This window comes from Anopheles bellator, chromosome 1 (genome assembly GCF_943735745.2).
Source record: "Anopheles bellator chromosome 1, idAnoBellAS_SP24_06.2, whole genome shotgun sequence".
NCBI lineage: Eukaryota > Metazoa > Arthropoda > Insecta > Diptera > Culicidae > Anopheles > Anopheles bellator.
Genome location: NC_071285.1, coordinates 34,598,253 through 34,622,640, shown reverse-complemented (window position 1 = coordinate 34,622,640; position 24,388 = coordinate 34,598,253). Strand labels below are relative to the sequence as shown.

Genomic DNA, 24,388 nt, shown 5'->3' with positions numbered 1-24,388 from the left:
AACCGACTCGATATGCTTCCTTTATGATGCAGCTGACGACACGTCATTCCGGAATACTGCTGCCGCCGTACTCTGTTACGCCACTACGCTTGTTTGATTTTACAATTTCTGCTGTCTTCATTGGAAGAACATTTTACACCATTTGTCCTTGGGGCCATTTCGAGGCCTCGGGTTTCTTTGTACGCCTCGCTAGAATCATGAACTTCACATGCTTCAACCATCATCAATAAAAGTTTGGTTGAGTGTAATGCAGACAGTTTAATACAAGTCCAAAAGCACAGACTCACAACACGTCAGATTACGGGCTAACCCCTTTTCTACATGACGCTTTGGTAATTCCGTTCACACCATCCAATTGATGGCTACGACCGAAGCATGGTTCGACTAAGCAATGTTCTGGTCGGTACCGTTTCCGGCTTATATTTCGACAAACACGGCTCTCTGAGCGTTAAGCCACTTCTCTAACGGGCGGTCAGATTTCTACAGTTACCTTGGAATGCACACACAAAGTGGTCACATAAAACCAGAACCGGTTCATTGGAATCGTATCACACTATCGGATGTTACGTGCCTTGTTTTGCTGCTAAAGTAGTAAGACGTAGTTGCGAGAGTAGTTTCCGTGCTAAACAGAAGTGAATGAAGTAGTAGAGTATCCTCACATTTCGGACGATCAGACGAACGGTTCATTCAATGAAACAAAAACTACCTATACGTTTCATGTGCAAAACCGTAATGCATCGCCCAATGTTTTAGATCCCCGCAACGGGGACCGCAAGATCCGCAAAGCCCGTCACAGGCACACGGATCGCCCAGGATTGGGTCGCAGAAAAAGAATGCATTATCGCAAAATGGCAGAGGCTCTATAATGGTGGGAAAAATGAAAATTATTGTTCGCGATAAAACCCAGACCCGAAAGCCGAGGGCCGGACGCTCGGAGCGCGAACCGCCGCTAGACGCATGCTCCGTCACGCGTGGTGTCGTCATCGTGTCCAGTTCGCGCCCCGTTGAACCTCGAACTCCGATCGGCTAACTCGAGAGGCTGCCCCGCGCCCCAAGCCTTCATCCGGCGGCGGACACACACAGGTTGGAGTCCGCTGGGCGCTGCGCTGCGGGTTGATAATTATTTCCTACCACCCCCCCCGGCTCGAGAGCTGGGGCCGGCCGGGGATGATGATTAGAACACCAGACGCCGCCTTTTAGCATGCGCGGGGCAAAGGGGGCTTGGGCTAGAGGATTTGAACTCCGAGGGTGAACGGGTGAACACTCATCGTCGGACTTTGGACCGCACAGCGCCACCACCAACCACGGGAGGACTGACTGGGTCCAAGATTAGAACCAATTAAAAGTTGACGACGATCGATGGGGGAGCCACCGAGGCGGTATGCAAAAATGGCCGCGATCGTCACACAAGTCACCTTACCACCTTCCGCGCGGCCGATGATTGGCCGGGCAGGCGGGGGGCCGGCAGAGGTAGATACTCCCTCCATGCGGGTGAGGAAATCACGTTTTCGTAGCGCGAACCACGTGCGTGCCAGCAGCACAACGCTCGCCCCGTAACGAGGGACGGCCGATCACGCATTCGATAGATAAGGATAGCGTCCTCCTCACCACACCAAGCGAAGAACGATGACAGGGGCGGCAGCAACGTGCGGCAATAAGGTACGCAGCTACGCGCGCTTCTTAAACCTCGCGAAAGTGACACTTTCTTGTCTTGAGGCCATTTCAGTCATTCAGCGTTAAACAACACTCTGCCCCAGGAAAGTCCACTGGAAATGCAAAATTCAAGGATCAATCGTTAAACAGGCTTCAGAATGCAGACACTTCAAGATGAGAGCTGTTGGAAGCGAACTAACTGACAGATAAGGCTTTGAAACTTTGAGTTCTTCGTGCAGTTTGGGCACTAAAGGCACTAGAGTTGACGATTATTGACTGCTTGCCGGAGAGATCATGTTTTGCATCTTAAAGGGCTAAATATCAGCCATCCTAAAGAGCTTACCACGTACCCCGGCCACTTTGGCTATTAATATGCAAACCAAGTATTAATGCCGAGATAGTGCCCGAATGCATCATTCATTCATGCTGAACGTGTGGCGGCTTATATGGCCAGTTGATGTGCTGAATTACTAATGTGACGTCCATCGACGTCGATGATTGTCAAATTATTCGCTCAAGCAGTACGCCACGAGAAGTGTCGAGAAGCTGAATTCACGTACGTCGTACTATAAATCGAAAAAAAACTAAATATGCAGAAGAAATGTTTGTCTAATCAATGCACCAGGTAAGTTCGCTTCAATTTGAAAATCGATCGTTCATTAGTTTGGCAGCACAAAATCGGATGGTGTTAATTGCCGCCTCTGCCGGGGAAGATGGCTTCGAAATGGAAAGAAAAACAATTTCATTTGCATGCCATGCACACCACTACTCGGCGGACACTAATCGCGGCCGCGACTCACCACCACCACTAAGGTCCATATTTTCCCGCATTGGTGTGCGGTGCGCGGTTGAGCAGTTGTGAAATCGCGATAAATTTTCGAGCAGTGTGCAGGTAAGCGGCCTGTGTTTGGCCGCAAAATTGCTCACACGCCACGGCGGTCGGCGCAGTCGCAATCACGTGGCGCGTTGTTGTATTCGTTGACTCGGCGCTGGTCGGAACCTAGCCTGTCGAAAGACTGACCGTGACACTTGCAGCGTGCATTTAACCCGAATTTCAATTAAACGGAGAATATTCACTTTAACCGTAGGGTGGTAAATACACCGGGGCAGAATGACGCTGAATTGATGTGCATGAGAAGACACATCGTTTGGGTTTTGGTTGGTTTCTTTTTAGGCTACCCAAAATCAATACCAGCAAAACAACAATCATAGCATCAGGCAGTACCGTACAACAGCCCTCTGAATGGGGCCCAAATGTTGAAGGGCCAAACATGCACTCAAATGCAAATATGTGCGTGGAAGTAGAGTGACATTGTTAACGCAAAAGCAATCGATATCGAACGCAAATTCTTACTGTGCCAGTTTTGGTGAACTTTCAGATCCCTCCAATTTTAACTCAAATCATTGAATAAACAATTATTATCCTATGTTTAAATGGCGCAGAGTACAACACCATCGCATCTCGGCGCTGTAAATATTACATCTTAATGTACTTCGAAACAGAGAAACGATGCAGTAAAAGAAATGCAGAATGCACCATGGTGAGCTGCATTCTTTCGGTTTCTAATTAGTCGGGGTGCTTTTCTTCACTAATTTGCCTCCATATTTGAATGAAATCGTTACTGCATAACCTCTTCAAAAACCCATTTCTTGTTTAAATGACGTCAATTAATGGTTCTGTCAACCTGTGGCTATTTCGTATGGTCCATAATTACGGGTTTAGCTATCAGTGTAAGTGACTAAAACGGAAAGAATTATTGAGTTATAATTGAAAAGTGTTTAGTATTATTTAGAACGCAGTATCGCAGTTTAGTATAATTTAGTTAAGCATATCAACAAACGCTTATTAAACAAATACCTATTCAGTGTATTTTAATGGCGAAGTTTAGCTATGGAATATTTATGATAATATGATTATATCTTCTTTTGTTTGAAGTTCTAAGAGCAAAATGATGACGATTAAATCACGTTTTGATTTAATCTCGTAGACTGGTACGGCCATAGGTGAATTTGAGCACCGCCCAAACAAGTTTAGTTGAAGAAGTTGGAAGCTTGAAGTTTACAGTTTTTCACAACCATTTCCTTTGCTTTGCTCGGTAATGGAGCAACATTTTGTTACTTATGGGAAAGAATTACGTGATATTCAAAGTGTAAAATTAAGGCTGAGAAACGCACGGTGAAAAATTCACAAGACATTATCCTGTTTCTCAGCTTGTATGATGGCAAAAACCTTGAAACTCGAAACCAACTGATTAAGAACGTCGAAAGGTTATTAATATGAGTTTAAATTGTGAAACAAACAATGATACTGCAAAAATAGTCGATGAAAGTAATGAAGAAATCGATTAAATAATCAAGGGTTATGGAAAGGGAGGTCGTTTTCATCACATTAAAGCTCGTGGGCGCAAGAAATCTAGACCAAAACGAGTTGATAAACTTAAACTTATATATTGATAAACTTATATATTGAATATTTCCTCCACAAACCCTTTTCAATCCGCCTAAAATAATCGACAAGCTTCCTTCCGTGCATGTCATTCGACGTAGTCAATAGAATGCAGGAACATCTAGCTTTGTTTAAAAACAATCCGAACCTATCTGAATTAAAAAATAATGGTATTTTACTATCGATGAATGTTTTAGTGTTTTTGATTGATTTTTGATTGACTAAAGTAAATTGTTCATCCTCCTATTTTGTAAAACTTTTTTTTTACCAAAGTACTTTTTCACTGTCCATTGTAATGTATGCTAAATGAAAATGATATTGTTCAAACATGATGACATCAAACCAAACTCCATCATCAAACTTATCCAACATCTCATGCCAACAATTAGTGAACGTTGGCAATGCAAAACACGTGTGTTATCACTATTGTGCTCCGACCATACGTGCAGAAGGACTGATGGTCACGTTTCGATATAGTGACAATAATTGGAACCACCACCTGCAAACGAAAATAGCAAACCCCAAGGGTCACACGCTCCAGTGCGTGCAAAAGGCGCTAAGCGAGCCTTGAAGACGGAGAGGCCTTCCGCGCTGTTGCTAATTACATTAGTGAACAACGAAGTTCTTAGCATTGTTCTTAAAAACTCGTGACTTATGAAGGGTACGCCATAGTTTTATATTCGATGTCACTAATATTCTCTTATTTTTTGATTGGTTAGGAAGATACCACAGTTGCTGCGGAAAATCCACGTTCCAATTATTCGGCCCGATGCGATCGATGAGGCTCGCATGAAGCTCGTGGCCGTGGAAATTGGAATATATTTTTGGCCACGAGTCACATCTTTTTGGACCATTGCCACCAAACTATTCGAGAATGCGGGTAGAGTCATTCCACTAAAGGCATTCCGAGAGCAGAATACCATAACTCGTGACACGTTCCTCCTCACAACACTGCAGCAGCAAAACGGTCACCGGAACCCACACACGGGTGGAATGACTAAACTATCTTCCGCCCTGCTCCCAAGATTCCTGTTCGACGGTACCTCCCCCGGAATCGGAACAGCGAATGTATGTTTGCCAAGCGGAGTTTTGGAGTTTGCACTTTGTCTGCAGCCACAGGCTCCCACAAGTTGGCGACTGGCCCGACCGGTTGTTTCAGTTTCCAAATCGTGCTCTAAAAAACTTGTCGAAACAGAACAACGTTCAAGTCCAAGGTCGGGCGCATCGGGTCTTAGAAGAGCGAACTGTTGGAGGCGAGTGGTGCGCCTCTCTCACCAACCTCCCAACCTAGAATCGTTTAGCGCTTTGCGGCACTTCGGTTCGGTTGGTCACGTACAACACGAATCGCCCGAGACCGTGAGATTATTCTACGTGTGCGCTGTGTGTGCCGGGGGATCGGTCGGTGACGACTTCCGGATGTCACCTTCACCGTGCGCGGTTTCGAGACGCAATCACCGGACAAGACCATGGCGCTCAAAGTGAGGTGGAAAATGGCGAACCTTAATCCACTCACATTGTGACGGGCACATGTGGCGTGTATTCACTCTGTACTACCTTCCGGTCGCTGGTAGTAGTTCGATCTGAAAACAGGAGCGTGGAATCTTGGAAACGGTCGCTCTGCACAGTTCGTTTCGAAATACTTTCCGCGTCCGGTTTTCAACGGTGGACCAGTGTCGCGCCCTTTGATTTTGTGGCGATTTCGCGGCATTGTAACGACAGCACAACGAAAGCCGACTCCGCCGACTGGTGTCACATGATTGCACAACCGGCCACGGAAGTTAAGGTCAGCCTCAGCTGACTGTGACTGTGTTTGTTAGAACGTGATTGTGGGTAGTGTGTGCTGGGATTAGAGCGATTCTTTCCGGCATCGATGCCAGAGCTGCCATTCTAATGCGAATGGCATGAAAAATGTCACACCACAACGCCAAAAGCGCGGACTATTCGAAGGAACCCTCTTCCACCGGTTTTGTAATGCAGTTGCTTGCACCCAAAAACGTGTTCAAACGTATTCGTGTATTCCAAAACCGGAGCTCCTACAATTCTGTTTGTGGCGGAAAAATCCCTCGTATCACTCTTGCGGTCCTCCTCGTTTCTTTGCAACTCTGCATGGCGCCGAAAGATGGCCAAAGGCTCAAGCGAAATACAGAAAGCCAACGAACTCGAACTCGGGTTACGAAAACCTATCATTGGCTTCGAATGAAAAAAAAAAAACAAATTAGCCACGCACGCACCACCATTAAACGCACGCACGATGCACCACCGCGCCGCCATTCGCCGTTGTTGACTCTGACGTAAGCCGCAGCGACACAATGGGGAATCTCGCTCCGTGGCACCGTTAAATGGGAGAAAACACACCGCCGGCAGCATCCTCTTGCCCACGGGGAAGCGCAACCAGGGCCAACCAACCAACACGAACACAGACACGCAGTGAGCAACCCCCCCTAAGGCCGCGCCCCATCGACGAAGGCACTCCGTGCCGCAGGAAAACAAAACAGAAAAAACCGAACCTTCCGGGGCCGGGCAGCTATTACCTAAACGGGCTTCTGGGGCTTCGAAAAAAAAGTTGCTGTTGCTAAAGCTTTCTCCAGCCACCGCCGGCGGTATGCGTGCACGCTTCACTTGCGCAAAGAGTGACACGGCGAAGTACGCACCACCACAAGGGAGTGGGGTCACTTTCTTCGGTCGGACGAAAAGTCACCCGTCGAGCAATGTCCGTACGGAAACGGAACTCTTCACTTTATGTTTACATCTCTGTATTGAACAATGTTAGAGAGACTTAGAAAGTATGTTTTCATAACAATAATATCACACTAAGAGTAGCATAACCTAATGTTCAATGAAAACAGTGGTCTGTAAGCGATTCGGCGGCTCGGCAAACACTCGTCGGTCGTCGGACGTCTTTGGCTCGAACGACGTAAACCTTGCGGAATTTCCTTGCGCAGTGCGCAACGCCTTCATTGCGCCGTCGTCACGCCGAGTCGACGGCGCAGTCGGTACGGAACTGCGGGTGGTGCCAAAAACGGCGATAAACACACTGCGGCCGTGTGTGCCCCGCTACCGACCCAGCGCTTCCCGTTGCCCGTGGCATCGTGTTCTTGCTCCTTCGTCGCGCTAGTTAATAGCTAACGGGTTAGATGCGGAAGTGGTGGCTTGAAAGCCTCCCCGTTCGGTTTCCGGGCGCCGTTTGGAAGAAGGAAACTTTCACTTTCGAGCGCTTTGGTAAGACGCTGCAATGCAGCGAGAGTCGGTGACGGAATGAGTACCTTACGGTGAAGGTGCTTTCCAGCAGAGCAAGAGCCGCGAAAGGGTGTTGGCCTCACGGTATGTGCCACGTTAGCGATGGCCGTGGAAGATGAATCCACCTAGAAAATGGCCGGAACATTGTAAAGGCTACCGCCGCTTTTGCACGGCTACCGGGTAAAATGATAATCCCTTCGCCCAAAAAGGGGCCCTAACGACAAGGTTTCATTATTTTGCTTATATTTGTCTTTCGTTTAGCGTGACGACAATGAGTGATTCTGTCCACTTTACAAGTAGCATAAAAATCAAACTTTCACCTTATGAATAATGAAACTAATTAGGAAGAGTGCTCCCCTTTAGTCTGTGATAGGCAACCGTAGCCAGCAAACAGCAGTTGACAAACTCAACACAATTACATCATCGTCCGCTGGACACTGAACAGTCGAATTTGAGTAAAGACACTGTCGTCCTCCCAGTAAGATATGCGCCGCAGTTTAGCGCCCAATTTACGCAACATTCCACTAAAGACCTCTTTCATGGCAAATAGTGATCGAGATCTGTGAAGCCTTCCACGCGACAGCAACGCTTGACCTTTTGCTTTTCGGTACAGTTACGTTCGCCGTGATTGATATGGAAATTATTCGTTCCGTTCCGTTCGGTTCCATTTAGGATTCGGGCAAACATTAAGCGGCGCTTGTTTGGGGAAAAACAAGGGCTTGGTACCTCTAAGCGTTCCGGGTGGCATTGGTGACATTGCTAAGTACGTACAAGCGTCGTCTAATGGCTTCGTCTTGAGAGCTGGCCGCTACAAGGTTCCTCTAGAAAATGTAACAAAAGAGGAGAACTGGCCACATCATTGTCCAATCGCGGCACCTAACGCGGCGTCGAATTGCCTTGAACTGACAAATAAATAGACCTTACATACCAAAGCTAACCGGTGTTTCGAATTTTTTACTCAAATAAATCTTGTCATTATGTTATGTTTGTTGGTAACTATAAAGATAGAGCATATCAGTTTTGCCATGGACCGTACAATTAAACTACTTTCAATGTTATTTCGTCATGTGGCCATGTTGAGGCTTCAAAAAAAATGTTTTTCAATAAATCATCATATATCACATTTCAAAAGGTTGTAAGTTAAGATGATCAACCATTAATCCCTCTGATTGATCACATCAAAATCTGTTACATACATCTGGCATGCCTGTTCAACACGCCTCTTCTATGATGTTAGTTTTATGTTATAATTTTGTCAACCGTTGCTAAGCAAAGCATCTCCTTCAATCATGAAATGTTTGAAAATGGGTAATAAAGCTGCGCGCTTAGTATTAATGTAACGTTTCTAGATAAAGATTTGGTTCATCTCAATATACTAGTAAATAGGGTGAAAGATGTTGTCATTTTAGATAGGATTCAAATAAGATTCTGCAATGCTCAACATGTCATCCGTTCAGTATCTTCCAATATCATCGTATAACGTTGATTCTGTTTTCTCGCTCTTAACATGGTTTTCTGGGTTTGGTCTCATTAGGTTTCAAATTAATTGCAACGCCAGGATCGATGGATCATTACGTTCGTCGACTTTCTGTCGCTTTTCTGTGGCCTCGAATGAAGAGCCCACAATCCGGGTCAAGGATAAAGATATCCTGGGGTTTTCCGTTTGCTTGCTCTCCCCGGTTCAAGCACTCTCACGTGCTCCCGGAAATTTGGGAACCAAGGATCAACAACACAAACAATGCTCGACGGTTTGGCGGAGATTTCTGTTACCTTTTCAAGTTCTCTAGCTGGCACTATACCAAAGCAGATGTTTCGGTCAAGTTCACAGCACACAATCGACGCGAATCATCACACCACAATCTTCTATCCTCTCTCACCTACTGCGGCAATTTGAGCATCTTCGAACATATTCACATACACATGTGCACCGATGCGCAGGAGCCACCACCAGATGGGGCTACTGGGACTCTAAAGGCCGCCCAGCACTGGCCAGCGAGATGTTTACTCTTCTTATCAGCACACCAACCGCGACGACTTGATAGGCGAAAGCCGAAAGCCTTGCCCCGGCTGCAACGCTGCGTCTTGGCGAACTACTTGCAACGCCAGCGATTGCATTTTCATTCCTTTTTCTCACATTTTTCTCTCCATAGTTGAACGCATCGCCACTTTTAACCATCCACATGACGGCTATTCATCATCACTTCTATTCTCCGGTAATCATCACCTCGCCACTAATCATTCGCATACGGCGCCCGTGTGAATGTATGGCGAATATTTTAAACACTGCACGTACGAACAGCACACTTCGTTGGCTCCCAGGATGGTGACGGTGTTAATCAGCTATTCGCAGAGAAACGATGACGGGACAGTTGCTGAGCGACGAACTCGGCCAATGTTTGCACAGGTCTACTGGAAGGAGTGTAAACACATTGGGTAAGACATAACTTAATCATTCCTGGTACAGCGACCCGGAAGCCAAAATTGCAAAGAAGTCAAGCTAAGCCGGCAGATCTTGCCACGAATAGCCTTTGCCTTATCACGTAAACATCAGTTTGCTAGCACTCGGGACGGGAATCCACAAAAATGATGGTTGAAAAGAGTAGTGAAACTCGCCACAGGAAATCAAGATCGATACACCCGTCGCAGGATAAACACTTCTATTGCTCCCTCTGCAAGCCGTGACACGAGGCGAAATTTAGTGGCACTTTAGGACACTACTACCCGCTCCAGCGGTGTGCGTGTGGGTACACAGCCAGAAAGAAAGTTGCAAAACAACTCTTCGGAGTGTGCGTTGTCGGTCCGTTCCGTTTGCCAGCAACCTTCCCTGGGTGAGGAAGGGAGTGGAGCGGCTGTGCACTATGGGGAAAAGGCGGCCAAAGTCCATTTCATAAACTAAGGTTTTAGTCACACTAGCCTGAAATAGATATTTTATCTATGGCAAATCCCCATTTTTAGCCTTCTATGCATAGATTTCGAGAATCTATCTGTCAAAGTCGAAAGAGTGATAAAAATGGCTCTTGAAAACAGCTTACTTAATATACTTGAACGCGTGCATTACACATAAAAAGTTGAATTTAATCAAAACACATCCAGAGAAAACAATAACACTGAAAAAAGTCCATAGATTCTTCCTAAAAACAAATATGTCCGCCTTTCGCATACAAATTCCCCACTGTGCGGCGGCGTATGACGTGTTGTTTGTTGCGGCACTGTATTGGTGCGCCAGAGAAAAGGTGTTTTCGCAAAAGGTGTTCGCGTCGAATGGCTGCAAAACATATTTGTTTTTCTTGGCTCGAAAAAACAAGCGGCTTGGTACTGTACTTTGCTCTCCGTAGCTCCCGGATCTCATACAAAAGTCCAGCTCGATCGCATTGTCGAATTCCGATACATCAGCAAATACTTCGACCTAAACTGAGGCCCGTTTCGCCGCAGTTTGGACATTCCGGGGAGGAAACTTAACTCGCTCGTCACTTGGTAACGATTCGGGGTCTAACCTAAAACACACGGTAAACATCCCACACAGACTCGCGAGTGCGAACGCTATTTACACTAAACAACTCTTTCGGATAGGAGCAGATTTTCACAAAAATAGAATCACAAGCATCATCATCATCATCGCACGCCAACACAACACTACGAACACGGAACCACAACCACGAACAATCGAATTCGAACAACAATGAGCCTTGGACATCGAGAGTCTTATTGCTGTTGGCTAAAACTACTCTAGTTTTCAGCTTGGACGGTATTATCATTGTTGTAGCAAAACAAACACCTTTTGTAGCGAGCCTGAAAAGGTTGAAGCTACGAGCAGTTTTAACTATTCGGGTGTTCGGACGTATTTTTGTTTGAATTTGATTATTATTATATTATCTAGATCTTCTTTCATCTCTTAAACTTCTTCTTCTTCTCTTTCGGGATTTTCGTAGGTTGAATCGGGATTTACTCTTGGTTGTTTTTCTGTTTTTTTAGATGACGGCAAAAGTTATGGAAATTTCTGGCTCCGAATTTCTGAGGCTTTTATATGAATAATAACACACACAACACACCTTCCTTCCTGGCCGGATTTTCGCGTTTTTTGAAAGTTGAAAAAACTCTTTACTCTTTGGTTTCGAAACTCTGGCGTTCCCGGGCTCTGTTTTTTTGCTAAATGCCGAAGTTAGCCGATTGAAACTCGTGGCAGTGCTGCCAGCGTAGACGATTACCGAAGCTTTACCTCGAAAGCTCGTTGCCTCGAACGAACTTGTGGATGATTTATTCAAAATTGAACCGTTATTTTGCTGCGATTGAGTTTTGAGACCTTTATTCGGGCTGTGATAGGTGATTGAGTCGAAAATAGGCAAATGCCTAATGTGTGACGAATTTTCTGTTTTTAATCCAAAGCAATCATATGATACACTGATTGTTGCTTATTTTATGGTACTTGTGTCATTTCCAAATTGGTTCTGTATTCAGTTTTCTTTCATCAGTGTTTGGTAACAAACTCAGTTTCTGTTGTTTAAAGGAAACTGATCGTTCAACCACAGACATAGAAACACTGTTGAAACTGAGTTTAGCAACATAAAATTTTGATTGAAACATTAAATCATTACGATATTGCGCTTATCATATTTTACTATTCATAAACTTTCAAACTAACCTGTCTACTCTGTTCACCATTGTTACGCCTGCTGCCATCTGAAATAGAAAACGTTAGAAAACAATTAATAAATATTTGATACACAACACTACGTAAATTACACCGAATTCGAACTTAACCCCATTACTGGAGAGAACCTGGTCCAAGTCCGAGTTCGCAACAGTGGACTATGGGAAAAGGCGATCATTAGGCGATTTCAAAGTCTGAGGATTGCAGTTATATTTCCTTAAAATAGACAAGTTACATATTGTTTTCTCGGTTGTTTCTGAGTTGCGTAGATTCCGAAAATATATCTGTCAACCTCCAAAAGCTTGATGAAAATTGCTCTTTTAAGCCCATTTTATTGATTACTTCAAAGCGATCGAATAGAACACTACGAAAAAAAATCCATTTTTAGGTAGTGCAGCTAAAACGTGATCCGCATTGTTTTACCCCAACTAGGCTTTATTATTAAAATTTTGATTCAATACGACATAAATTAAATAAACATCAGTTTAACAAACTTGTAAAGGGTGGTGCAATATGAATATATAACAAATATCGAAAAAGACTAATTTGGTGATGCTGAACGCATGTATTAGAGATAAAAGGTTGAACTTGATCAAACCACATGGAAAGCAAATAATAAAAAAAAAACGTAGATACAAGTTCCCCAGCGCCATTCATATGCGATTTTTTTTGCTTTTTTTAGCAATGACCAACGGCGAATTTTGTGCCATATATAAATCAGTATTTGTGCTCAGATTGAAGGTATCAATTTTTTTTAATTTTAAACTATCTCCATCAATCACTGCTCCAATTCGCTGCTACTCAACAATTAACCGGTTATCCTGGAAGCGCTGGCATACACGTTTTTCTACTTATCAAACATGCTACCACCGATTCATGCCTGTCGCGTTCCTTCACTTTTAAGGCAGGTAAGGAGCATTATGTAATTCAATTGGAATTGGAGCATTTTTGCAAACCCCTACAGAACCGCTTTGGAGTGAAACGCCAACATAAATTGCTTAAACGGTGGTGACTTACAAGCAACCATATTGGGTCAATAAATCATACACTGATGGCATTGGCTCTCAGTCTGGCACAGTAGCCTTGAACCTGAGCCAATTTGTCCGATTATTCATACCACGTATCGCAGAGGAGACTGGAAAGCAGTCATTTCCTTTGATTGCACTTTACACGCGCAGGCATTTTCACAGCGGAAACCACCAAACGAAACAACGGAACGCATCTCACCAAAGCAAAATGCTGCACTGCTGGCAGAGAGGTTGGCACGTGCTGAATTAGTGGTGACTTGACAACCGTCAAACCGTGCAGGGGATGAGCGAAAACCGGTTTGTGCCATCGTTGGCGTTCTTTCCGTGGAGAATATACTAAGAAAAAAACTCTTTTCTCAAGGGATTAGCACGAGCGACACACAGGAACATCGAAGAATGGTGGAAAGGAAAATCACTCCGTGATTAAAATATCTATACACAGTGGGAGGATTGAAGGATGCAGCATCATCGCCCTTTACTTGGGTCCTTACTTTCCGCCATCCTTCCGCCGTCATGTTGTCACCTGGATGGACACATTTTTACATTCAGTCTTGTTTGTGGCGGCGTGTGTTTTGTTTCCCTGCACAAAATGATGAGAAACAACAAGGACATGCTATTCGCATCCGTGTTGTTCGTGGTTACGGCACGAGCCGCAGGATGCGGATGTTAATTCATATGGTGGTTTTATTTGGTTCAGACGTAAAGCATATTGTTTTCTATTTTGCATGTTTGTGGCTTGTAAGCAAACTGAAATCATTAAAATGCATCTTTTCAGGTGCATTTTGAAAGATAGACCATCCGGTTCAAACGTGTGAATGTTTATGGTTGGAAAAAATTAATGTATCGACACTCCTCTCGGATTTACATCAACGAAGGCCTTAGGGCAATGTCCTTACTGCATGTAGTATGATTGAATAAATTTGCTTGTACTGCAGAACAGACAGTGTTAAACTTGATTTAATATTTAGTCTCGCTCACTTATCCCACCACGTTACTCAAGAAAACGACGAATCTTGGGTCTAACTAATATTAGTTAGACCAAGCTCCGCGTGCCAACGCCTTGCATTGGCAATCTAATAAAACGACCCCAAAACTTGATTCGTATAGTCGGCAACCTTCCACCCTAAAAGCCCATCAGATCTGCTCTGCGAGCAGGTTTGCGGGCGTTAAACTATGGGAAGCCCGGCCACCTCGCATGAAGGATTTCGACCACCGAAAATGACGACTTCAGTTTCGCGTTAGACAGTGCCGCGAGAGGACGCGTTTTATTTTCTTCGGGAACAGTGACCCGATCAGCACACGGAAAGAGCCATGTCGAGTCCCTGGTGGGTCCTGGTGTCCGCGTGGATCGTGGTGTCCATCAAGCTGCTGGCCTCCGTGACCGGCGCGACGAGTGTAGAGTGTGCGTACGGTTGCAACGGAAGTTGACCGGAAGTGGGAGATCGTTAATTTTGTGATTTTACAACCTGGCTTTGTGCTCTCCTACGCCTGTGCTGGGACTGCCTGGCATCCCACACTTTACTCCCTACAGTGTCCGAATACTGGCGCATGCCGCGTGTTTTTTCGTACGACGATTACGATGTTTGTCTCAACGACAACCCCACTATCCCTTCGGTGTACTGCGTGGTGAAGGCGGCTGTGCTTCCGGATAACACCTCGGAAGTGTGGCAAATTATCGAGCGAGTGTCCGAGAACTGGAAGCAGCATATGAATCACGCGCACCTGGATCGAGGGTTCTGCGTGCGAAACTGCGAGGATCGACTGCGGGCAGCTAATGCGCTCAACGACAGTCATCTGCTCGTACCAAAGTTCGACACCAAGTTCCGGGTAAGCTGGTCCACGTTATAAATTCGTTCGATTTCCTAGTGCTATTCGGCCAATCCTCGCGGGAAGCGTCCCAACAAAAGGCAAATTGGCACGGTCTGTGCGCCGCGGTGTGGAACGGTGATAACGCAACATTGCTCACAATTAATTAGGCAATCGCGCATTAGCGCATTCCGGACCGGGTCACGATTGTTAGCCGATGGGAATCAGTTCAAGGGCAAATTAAACGCAAACTTGGACACTTTGGCCATTGGAGAGGAGCGCAAGAGGTTTCGGTTTATCAACTTTTGGCACCCATCAGGAGCGTAGTATACGCAAGATCGCCAAGCCAAATGGAGCGTTTCAGACTTCACACATTTTGTCTGAAAACCACAAAACCAGTTCTGATACGATAGTATAGTCGACACTGAGTTGCTGGGACACACGATCGAAGGGACCGATGAAATTAAAAGTGTCGAGAATTTTTAACTTTATGAGGCACACCGCGATCGAGCGTCCGTCCGAGATGAAATCCGGTTTGTTTACTCGAGAAGAGTGGACGCGTAGAATCACATTTACATTAGGAAATGTAACGACGAGCCTTGTCCAAACACCGAGCATAAAACACCCTCTAGACCCAGGTGGTTCTATCGAAAACGAAGGTAGTTCAAACACCTCCTTCTAGAGGCTGAGACTGAACGAGACGTTTCGCGGTATGTGGTTCCTGTTTAAACTTGAAACCTAAATATAATATATGCCATTTGACTGCTAAGCTGTTTCATCCTGTGATAATGGCATTGAACTTGACTCATAAGTCAGAAGAAACATAGGTTATTCGGATGTACGACTTCTTTTTGGTTTACCTTGAACTTGAGGTCGTTGCTTTTATCTTAGTTATTCTGTATTAATTGACTCACGTGTTTCGTAGATAAACTGAACCTTAACTGAATTCTAGATTTACGTTTAACTGAAAGTAAATGATCTAACTTTGGGTATTCGTGTAGGAATAAAGTCTTCCGAATCATTTCTCTCGAGTTTCGATTATTGCAAATATTTTAATTGCAATCTTTAGAATAGAATCAACACAAATATCTTACATTTGTAGATTCTCAAACGTGGAACTATTTTGGACTGGACTTTTTGGCTTATGTATGTTGATCTTATGGAAATAATTATTAGTCTTCTTATATTCGTATTCGCATGACATGGGTTGCGTCATAAATAAGGCAGAGACTAAACGTATTCCGATGTTCGATTGGCGATCTAGAGTCAGACGACCTTATCGATATGAATTTCAAAGTGGACACCGCCGAGCAAGGTTCCGAAGGTTTTTTATTCACATGCTCGACATGCTGTGAAAACTGGAAGTCAATACAGTTTTAAATTAAAATTAAAATAATTCCTGCTTCTTTTCTGCAGCATAAATATTTATAGCATTCTTTAATATGAAGATGACACTGATCCCACACAAGATTATTCAAACTGATCATATAGTTCATACCTTTCTTTGTCCCTTTCCTTTGAAAGAACCAACATTTAATTTCAATCCTGAATCACCCGAAATTAATATGTAATTAATATTAGTAAATGCAGTAATATGCAATTAATATGTAATGCAAACTCTCAAAGATCAAAGCAAGGTACTAACAAAATCATTGTATCAACATGGAAACGTCGTGTCGTACATTGACGCTTTTGTTTTCTAGGATTTGCCAAAAAGGGATGAAGGGATCATTAAATAAAAATGAAAGAATTATTTTAAACAAACCTTCTTTGGGTTTCTTTTTTTCTGTATGAAAATTGCGTGCCTTGTTAGATCTGTTAGACGACAAGGCAGTGAGCATCATTTACATTATAATTGTTATCGTTTAAGATGTAAACACACCTTTAATTCTACCGCATTTTTTTAGAACGCCACAACATCTTTTTAAACTTTTTATTTTTTCCATTTTTTAGTTTATATTTCCTCCAGGAGTTTTTAGAGATACCGAGGCGTATAGGCAAAACTATTCGGAACTTTTGGAAAAGTGTGTCAATGTGGAGCTGTCAGAAAAGTATGGTTTAAAAGCCCAAACGGAAATAGAGTACTGTGATAGTAATACGAAGTCGTACCCCATTGGCAAGTAACGTGATACGACTCAAAACTCCAACGCAACTTAACGTTTGGATAATTTCGCATCTTTCAGACTGGCTGGAGATAGTGTTTGTAGTGGTTGCTTTCGGAATCGCTCTAATCGTTTTGGCATCCAGTTGGTACGATCATCTTTGCAAAAATAGCCATGGGTTGGGCCACTACAAAACGGATTTGCAGTCATCGAAACAGATGATGTTGGTGTCGTTTTCTCTCATCCGTAACTGGTATCGCATCACATCCCGCAACGATGACCAGCTGAGTCACGATTTACGCTACATACACGCCATTCGAATGATCGTTTTCATGGGCGTCACATTGGGACATGCTGTGTTTTACGCCCAGCCACGCACGGCGTTAACAATCGAGCAGGTTTGTAATGGCACACACATTAGAAATCACTCCTGATAAGGCTAACAACCGGACATGATCCTCACATTCTTGACATAACTACCAGCGCTTCGAAGATTTTGCATCAATGATAGTCGTCAACGGTACACAGATTGTGACGACATTCTTTGCCATCAGTGGACTGCTTCTGGTACTTTTCTTCATGCAAAAAGTCGAAGAGACGAAGAAAAAGGTTGGAATCATCGAAATTTTCTTCATTTCAATGGCACGCTACATTCGGTAAGTACAACCGATCGTCTTTGATCACGGGAAAACTCCACTTCGAAATGCTGCTTTTGTTTGCTTATAGGTTAACTCCTGTTTACGCATTTGTAATCCTGTTCGAGGCAACTTGGGTAGTACGTCTTGGCGATGGGCCACTGTGGCGAAAAGGCTTCGAGACAGGCCGGACCTATTGTCGCGAGAACTGGTGGACGAATATGTTGTACATCAACAACTACTACAAGTCTGATCAGCCAGTAAGTAATGTTAAGGATCGAATGGTTTATTTGAAAATTATCATAACGCTCTATTGTTTTTTATAGTGTATGCTCCACACATGGTACCTTGCAGCGGATTTCCATCTTTTTGTCTATGGTTTAGTGATGTGCTCACTGATCCTTCGCTTTCCGAAGGCTCGGAACATGCTCATCGGCTTTATGTTGCTTATTTGTTACATACTTACAGCCGCCATCGTATACTTTAAGGAGTTTGATGCAATCCCGATATTTGCGCCTGAGTATGCCATTTGAACGTACTTTTTTTCTAACCACCCCAGGGTTTTGTATTAAACCACATTTTTCGATTTCAGTCAAATCCGTTACTTCTTTTGGTATTGGGACGTGTACTTGTCGGCTTATGTACCTTCGCATATGTATTTGCTAAACTACACTTTCACCATTGGCAGTGCGTTTTACTACATTCATTTGAACAAGAACAGAACTAGCTACAGCTGGGTAAGCGATAAACGCAAGCGACATCAACTATTCGATACGTTAACGTGGTTCTCTCATCAAACAGCTCGTCAAAGGTATCTGGCTCGTCAGCCTGGTGGTCATTCCGGGAATGTTTGCCGCTGGTTACTTCTTCTATCACTACAACTTCTCTATGCCCTCTCTCTGGGTGGCGTTGCTGTTCCCAGCGATACGCTTGATGTACGGAGTGGTTATCTTCTTCACAGGCGTAGGTTTATCGTTTGGCTTTGTAAAATTGGTGTCCAGATTCTCCAACATACCGTTCTTTACCATCATCGGAAGACTCACGTACAGTGCCTATTTGTGCCATTTGTGCCTTATCAAGATGTCACTGTTTAGCACCCGGAGTTTCTACCGCTACCAGATGATCGACATTGTAGGCTACTTTCGGTTTTTCGTGAGCTCTCATGGCGTACTGATAATTCAAATCCTGTATTTCATCCAATTCTAGGGAAATATTTGGGCTGCATCCTTCTTTCTGTCGTACCTGATCGCGTGGATGCTGTGTTTAGTGCTGGAATCTCCATTCATTGCCTTGCAGAAACAGCTATTCAAGCGGCACGTAAAATCCGATGAAATGACGCACTCAACGAGTAGCGGTGAACAGGGAACGGATACCAGTTACTTGGAGAAAAATAACGAAGCCTACTCAATATCCGGCGTCGTCTTCAGTCAACGATTTTAACTTGAAAGCTACCAGTAGTCAATTAGTCGATGCCATCTTTAAACTAATTATGCGGTAAAACAGTTGTTAAAATAAAATCAAAGACTGTTTTAAATATTATTCGTGAAATCGTCTAAACCATGCGATCCTTACTCAACCAACATGCCAATGTATGTCTCTGGAAAATGATTGTTTTATCTTAGAAAAAAGAGAATGGGGTAGTAAGGGATAAGGAATGTCGAATAGTTCATCGAGTTAACCATCGAGTCGGATACATAAAAAATCGAAGCTGAACATACAGTCAAAAAATAATTCAGCAACAGATTGCGTACCAAGCCCCATCTGTTGAACTGAATTTATTAGACTGAAATTAGCCGAAAACTGAGATTTAAAATGTTGCAGTGGTAAATAATGGGAATCCATCACGATCGTAAGGAAAAATTTATTCTAAAAAAAATTTATTATTGGAAAAGATGTTCATGGATTTTACATCGAACGACTTCATGTGATCATTGATTGATTTATGATCATTTATCGGATGTTCAGCATACGTATGAACAAACAGTGAACATTTTGATTCTAATGGATTTTGGTATTATTCCCAATTTCCCACTTTGGCTTGCCGAGTCGACTAGTTCTTAATATACTACGGTTGACAACCAGCTGGTAAGTAGTTTTACTAAGCTCGTATCCAAGATATGCGAAATCATAGGAACTAGTTTTGAAGCCGATTTTATGTTAAACATTCAAAGTTTTATAAACTTTCTTGCCTACGCATCTGTTATGTGCCTAAAAGTGTTTCAAAACGAATATACTAGATCGTTCTCGAACATGACATATCAGTCCGTTTCGAAGCAAGTAACAATTAAGTTTGATCATGATCTGTATCTAAGCAATGTACAGATTATTTTACAACATCCGGCCGATCATGAGAAAAAGCAACCTACAATGAGGCCAAACAGTAAGAAGCAATGCTTGCACGTGCTTCCGTTCAGCTGGAACCGTCACCGTAACATAAAGCTATGTGAGGTAGCACTTCGTCCGTCTGGTTACCAGTATCTGTCAATGTGGGTAGTTTCCTGCGTTTTCACCTTGTTTACCAAAACTGCGGTTTAGTGTTGGAATACAATAAACTGACCGACGAACACTGAGTCGGGTGGTCAAAAATTACGGCAGTCACAATAAAACGCAGCCGAGTTGTAAGTTTTCCTTTCACCACAAGCAACACGACTGAAATTGCGAATACCGTAACGAGTACTCCCTCGAAAGTAGGGGAAACCTACAAGAAGCACCGAAGGTAAGGATCGTTGTCGGTCCGTTGGTCACTTGTTTGAGCTCCATCAGTAACGCGCTCGATACGCCAGACGGCTTGTGGCTGTTTCTCGAAAAAGACGTCCGATCATGAAGTTCCAGCTACTTGTGGTGATAGTGTGGTGCATTGTATGCGCAATCTCGGTGCAGTGTCGGCATCAGCCGAATAGTAAGTTAAGCATTCGGGTAGAGGCCACCAAAAAGTGATCGTAAAATCTTTTTTCGGCCCACCTTGTGGCCTTGCCAAAAAACGCGATTCCCTTCCAAAATGGGCCTTTTCCGTTGCAGTGACCGAGTACAAGCTGATGCCGCGAGTGTTTCAGTTCGACGATTACGACGATTGTTTGAACGATGATCCCACCGTTCCCGGAGTGTACTGCATGGTGAAGGCGGTGGTGCATCCCAACCAGTCGTCCCGCGTATGGAGAGTGATCGAAGAGTACTCCCGCAATTGGAAGCAACATCTGAATCACGCGCATCTGGATCGAGGGATCTGCCTGCAGAACTGTGCCCTAAAACTGGCATCGCTCGACAAGACCATAGATCTCGCAAAGCTTGTGGTGCCGAAATTTGAAATCGATTTTCCGGTAATGTTGCGTCTAATGTCTGGTGGATATGGAAAATAACTATTTTGGCGAAGACAATGATAACTTTTGTAATGGAAAACGGAAGTGAAAGAGGAGAGCGAACTACTTTCATTTTTAAATTTATCTTCAAGGCTTCCAGTTTGTTCACTTGCACTTGAAGGAGGAGCAATCGCTGTTTTAAGTTTTGCTTTTGCTAATATTATGTTCATACGTCAATTGCATTGCATATTGCACTTTGCTTTACCAAATTGCATGTATCCGTCTAGTACATCATCAAAAATGGCACATTCCGTGACGTAGACGAGTATAGACGCAACTACTCGACGATGCTGGCCCAATGCGTTAATTACGACCTGATGCAGCAACATGGTATACGGGCATACACCGAGATCGAATACTGCGATAGTAACACGAAGTCCTATCCAATTGGTAAATTCTTTATAATGCTAAGATTAGAGAACTCTTAACAACCAATACGGCCATTGCAGATAGTTTAGAAATCGCTTTCTTAGTTGTGCTAGCCACTCTCTTGACGGTCGTACTTGTCTCAAGTTGGTACGACCATCATTGCAAAACGCAGCATGGATTGGATCATTACAAAACAGAACTTACTAGCAAAGGTGAAGTATTTATTTGCTAATAATTTGTTGAATAATTTTTAATTTTGTATTGTATTGCTTGCTCTAGTTTCCATGGCATTTGTATCGTTTTCGATCATTCGCAACTGGTACCGTCTCACATCCAGAGGCAATGATACACTGAGTCACTCCATACGGTATATCCATGCGGTAAGATTTATGATATTCATGATGATAAACATGGGTCATAACATCTTATACGCTCAGCCACGGACGGCAATGGTCATCGAACGGGTAAGTTAAAATAGTTTAGAAACTGTCTTGATCAGTGTGTTCAGTTACATAACCAATAAATAACCATGTACCGGTAGAAATACGATGAGCTCGATTCCATGGTTATTGCCAACGGATCCCACGTAGTGACCACGTTCTTCTTCATCGGGGCGTTAATGTTGGTGCTGTCACTGGTATCCAAATTGGAAGAAACCGGCAAAAAACTTGGAATCATTGAAATCATAATGATATCCATTGCGCGCTACATACGGTAGGCAGGGACTGTGCGCACTAGCCCAGAGACCGCAACTCGAAAAAATGAATCTGATCACTTCTTCCCATAGCTTAACTCCCGTCTACGCTTTTATGATGATGTTAGAAGCCACGTGGTTGGTACGCTATCTGGATGGGCCCCTGTGGCGCAAGGGATTTGAAACCTCACGTACCTACTGTCGCCGACATTGGTGGGCGAATCTCCTGTACATCAACAACTACTACGCGACTGATGAGCCGGTAAGATGTGAACAAAATTGTCGGAAAGTTATCCCAACTGGGAGTCTTTTGTTTCTGACTCGCAGTGCATGCAACAATCGTGGTATTTGGCGGCTGACTTCCACATGTTCGTCTACGGATTGGTGGTGTGTGCCATTGTTCTGCGATTTCCCAAACTGCGGACGTACATTCTCTCCTTTCTGCTGTTAGTGTGGTCTATGGCGGCAGCCATTTTAGTGTACATTAACGGATACGAAGCGGTGACGGTTCTACCTCCACAGTGAGTACCGGCAAAATAATCTTAATATTTTAATAATTTTTAATGGGAGCTCCCGGTGCATCGCCCTACAGACCGCTGAGATTCTTTTTCTGGTACTGGGGCATGTACCACGATACATACTTGCCTACCCATATGAATCTGGTCAACTACACAGCGGCGATTATGGGTGCGTTCTACGTTCTACATCTGAAGAAAACGAACTTCAAAGCACCAAAGGTAAGCTTGCCGCTTTCATCAACATTCTCATGTTCCGCCCAACGTTCCCCTACATGGTTGATTCGTTTTGTTACAGATGTTCGCGTTGCTGTGGTTTCTTGGCGTCTTGGCAATGCCCGCCTATTTCATTTCGGGATACTTCATCTACAGCAACATTTTTGAAACACCTGCCGTCTGGATGGCACTACTATACCCACTGGGGCGTATATTCTACACAGCTCTGATGGTTTTGTTCACTGTCGGTTTCTTCTTCCGCGCCAGCAAATTCGTACTCCGTATGCTTAATGTCCACTTCTTTGGCGTTCTCGGACGCTTGACGTACTGTGCGTACCTGTGTCACTTGTTCATTACGAGGGCAGCATCCTTCGGCACGAGGCGTTCGGTTAATATTGGTGTTTTTGAGATGGTAAGTCATTAAACATTAAACAGTTTTTAGGGCGCAATGCGCAACACTGCGTCAACGATAACGATGATACGGAAACAATAATCAATTCTGGCCAAAATTTTCGGAATTTTCAGAACACATCCAGTTGGGCGACCTTGGTAATGTCCTACGTACTTGGTTGGGTGCTTTGCTTGACACTAGAGTCTCCGTTCCTTGCCCTCCAGAAGCTACTCTTTGAGAGTCTGAACAAGAAGCGCCCTCGTGTTGAAAGTGTCCAGAAGTAGTTTAGCCCTTAGGGAACTAGGGCAGTAGAAGCTAGGGAGCTCGTATGGGTGTAAGAAGAGTTTACATGCGTTATATACCAAATTTAGTTACATTTTACGCTAGTATCTGTTGCGGGAGCGTTATTGCTGTAAAGCATTGATCAGGTAGTGTAAAGTAAATTACGTCAATTGTTGTCCTTCAAATGCTCAAATGCAGTTGTTGGTTCATATCGTTCAAATTTACAAACCTCAACTAAAACAATATAAGTGTCAAATCACTCGAACGAATTCAATAGAACTGATCCAGCCAATGTGAAATGATTTTGAGCAATCCTATTATAATCGCTTATTTGTAACATTAATAGCCTTCTGTTCTGGCGTACAACGTTCTCGGCATGACACAAATTTGAATGATCGTTCTGAGACGACAAATGGGACCTCCCGATCGCGCCGTGGAAAAGCCACAAATTTTAAAACAATATACTTTAAATATACCCAGTGCAATAAACTATTGGGAACCTATTTTTGTGTTTTTTTAAACGTTCGTTAAAAATATGCGTTACGAAAGAAAACTACCCGACAAAGAAATCCGTAAAAAGGAAAACGACACAACAACAAAACATAAAACCCAAAAGAAACATAAGAATGCAAATAAAAGTATATACATGCAGTTTGACATCGTTGCTAATCCAACATTTGCAAGTTATCGTTGAACCATCTTTTGTTGTCGCCATCGCAGAAAATACGTAGTGGGGCTTTTTCTAATCGTCGGGGGAATCAGGCCACAGGTTGCATTCCATAATCCAGGAAATGCCAATTGTGAACCAGCAAGATCTCTCAAACTGCTGGAAACTCGTCGTAAGGTTAGTGTTCAGCGTCAGTTTCAATCTTAGAAACATTGGCAACATTTTTGAATACGTAATATGGTAAGGATCCAAGGGAAACCAGGCTACCTTTTTTTTGAATTGCGAGGCACCAAAATGAGAACGTACGACAATGGACAGTTGCAAAACGAAGAATAGATTGTGG

General features: G+C 43.7%; 3 protein-coding genes across 3 annotated transcripts in view; 2 read left to right on the top strand and 1 right to left on the bottom strand.

The window, feature by feature from the left end:
* The window catches only part of LOC131211083 (serine-rich adhesin for platelets), a 33,737-nt gene extending 24,534 nt beyond the window's left edge, over window positions 1-9,203 (bottom strand). Inside the window, exon 1 of the mRNA XM_058204470.1 lies at window positions 9,107-9,203. The gene's annotated coding sequence lies outside the window, so the exon portion shown is untranslated. The remainder of the gene's footprint in view (window positions 1-9,106) is intronic.
* Window positions 9,204-14,323: 5,120 nt separating this feature from the next.
* On the top strand, window positions 14,324-18,995 carry LOC131215484 (nose resistant to fluoxetine protein 6-like). Its single transcript, XM_058209874.1, has 10 exons — window positions 14,324-14,414; window positions 14,544-14,839; window positions 16,772-16,934; window positions 17,002-17,318; window positions 17,404-17,576; window positions 17,647-17,815; window positions 17,882-18,075; window positions 18,148-18,292; window positions 18,357-18,686; window positions 18,762-18,995. The coding sequence occupies exons 1-10, from the start codon at window positions 14,324-14,326 to the stop codon at window positions 18,993-18,995; spliced, it is 2,112 nt and encodes a 703-aa protein (XP_058065857.1).
* Window positions 18,996-20,375: 1,380 nt separating this feature from the next.
* Window positions 20,376-23,380, top strand: LOC131215483 (nose resistant to fluoxetine protein 6-like). Its single transcript, XM_058209873.1, has 11 exons — window positions 20,376-20,454; window positions 20,574-20,872; window positions 21,139-21,301; window positions 21,361-21,492; window positions 21,560-21,744; window positions 21,822-21,994; window positions 22,068-22,236; window positions 22,302-22,495; window positions 22,567-22,711; window positions 22,788-23,117; window positions 23,231-23,380. The coding sequence occupies exons 1-11, from the start codon at window positions 20,376-20,378 to the stop codon at window positions 23,378-23,380; spliced, it is 2,019 nt and encodes a 672-aa protein (XP_058065856.1).
* Window positions 23,381-24,388: the final 1,008 nt, after the last annotated feature.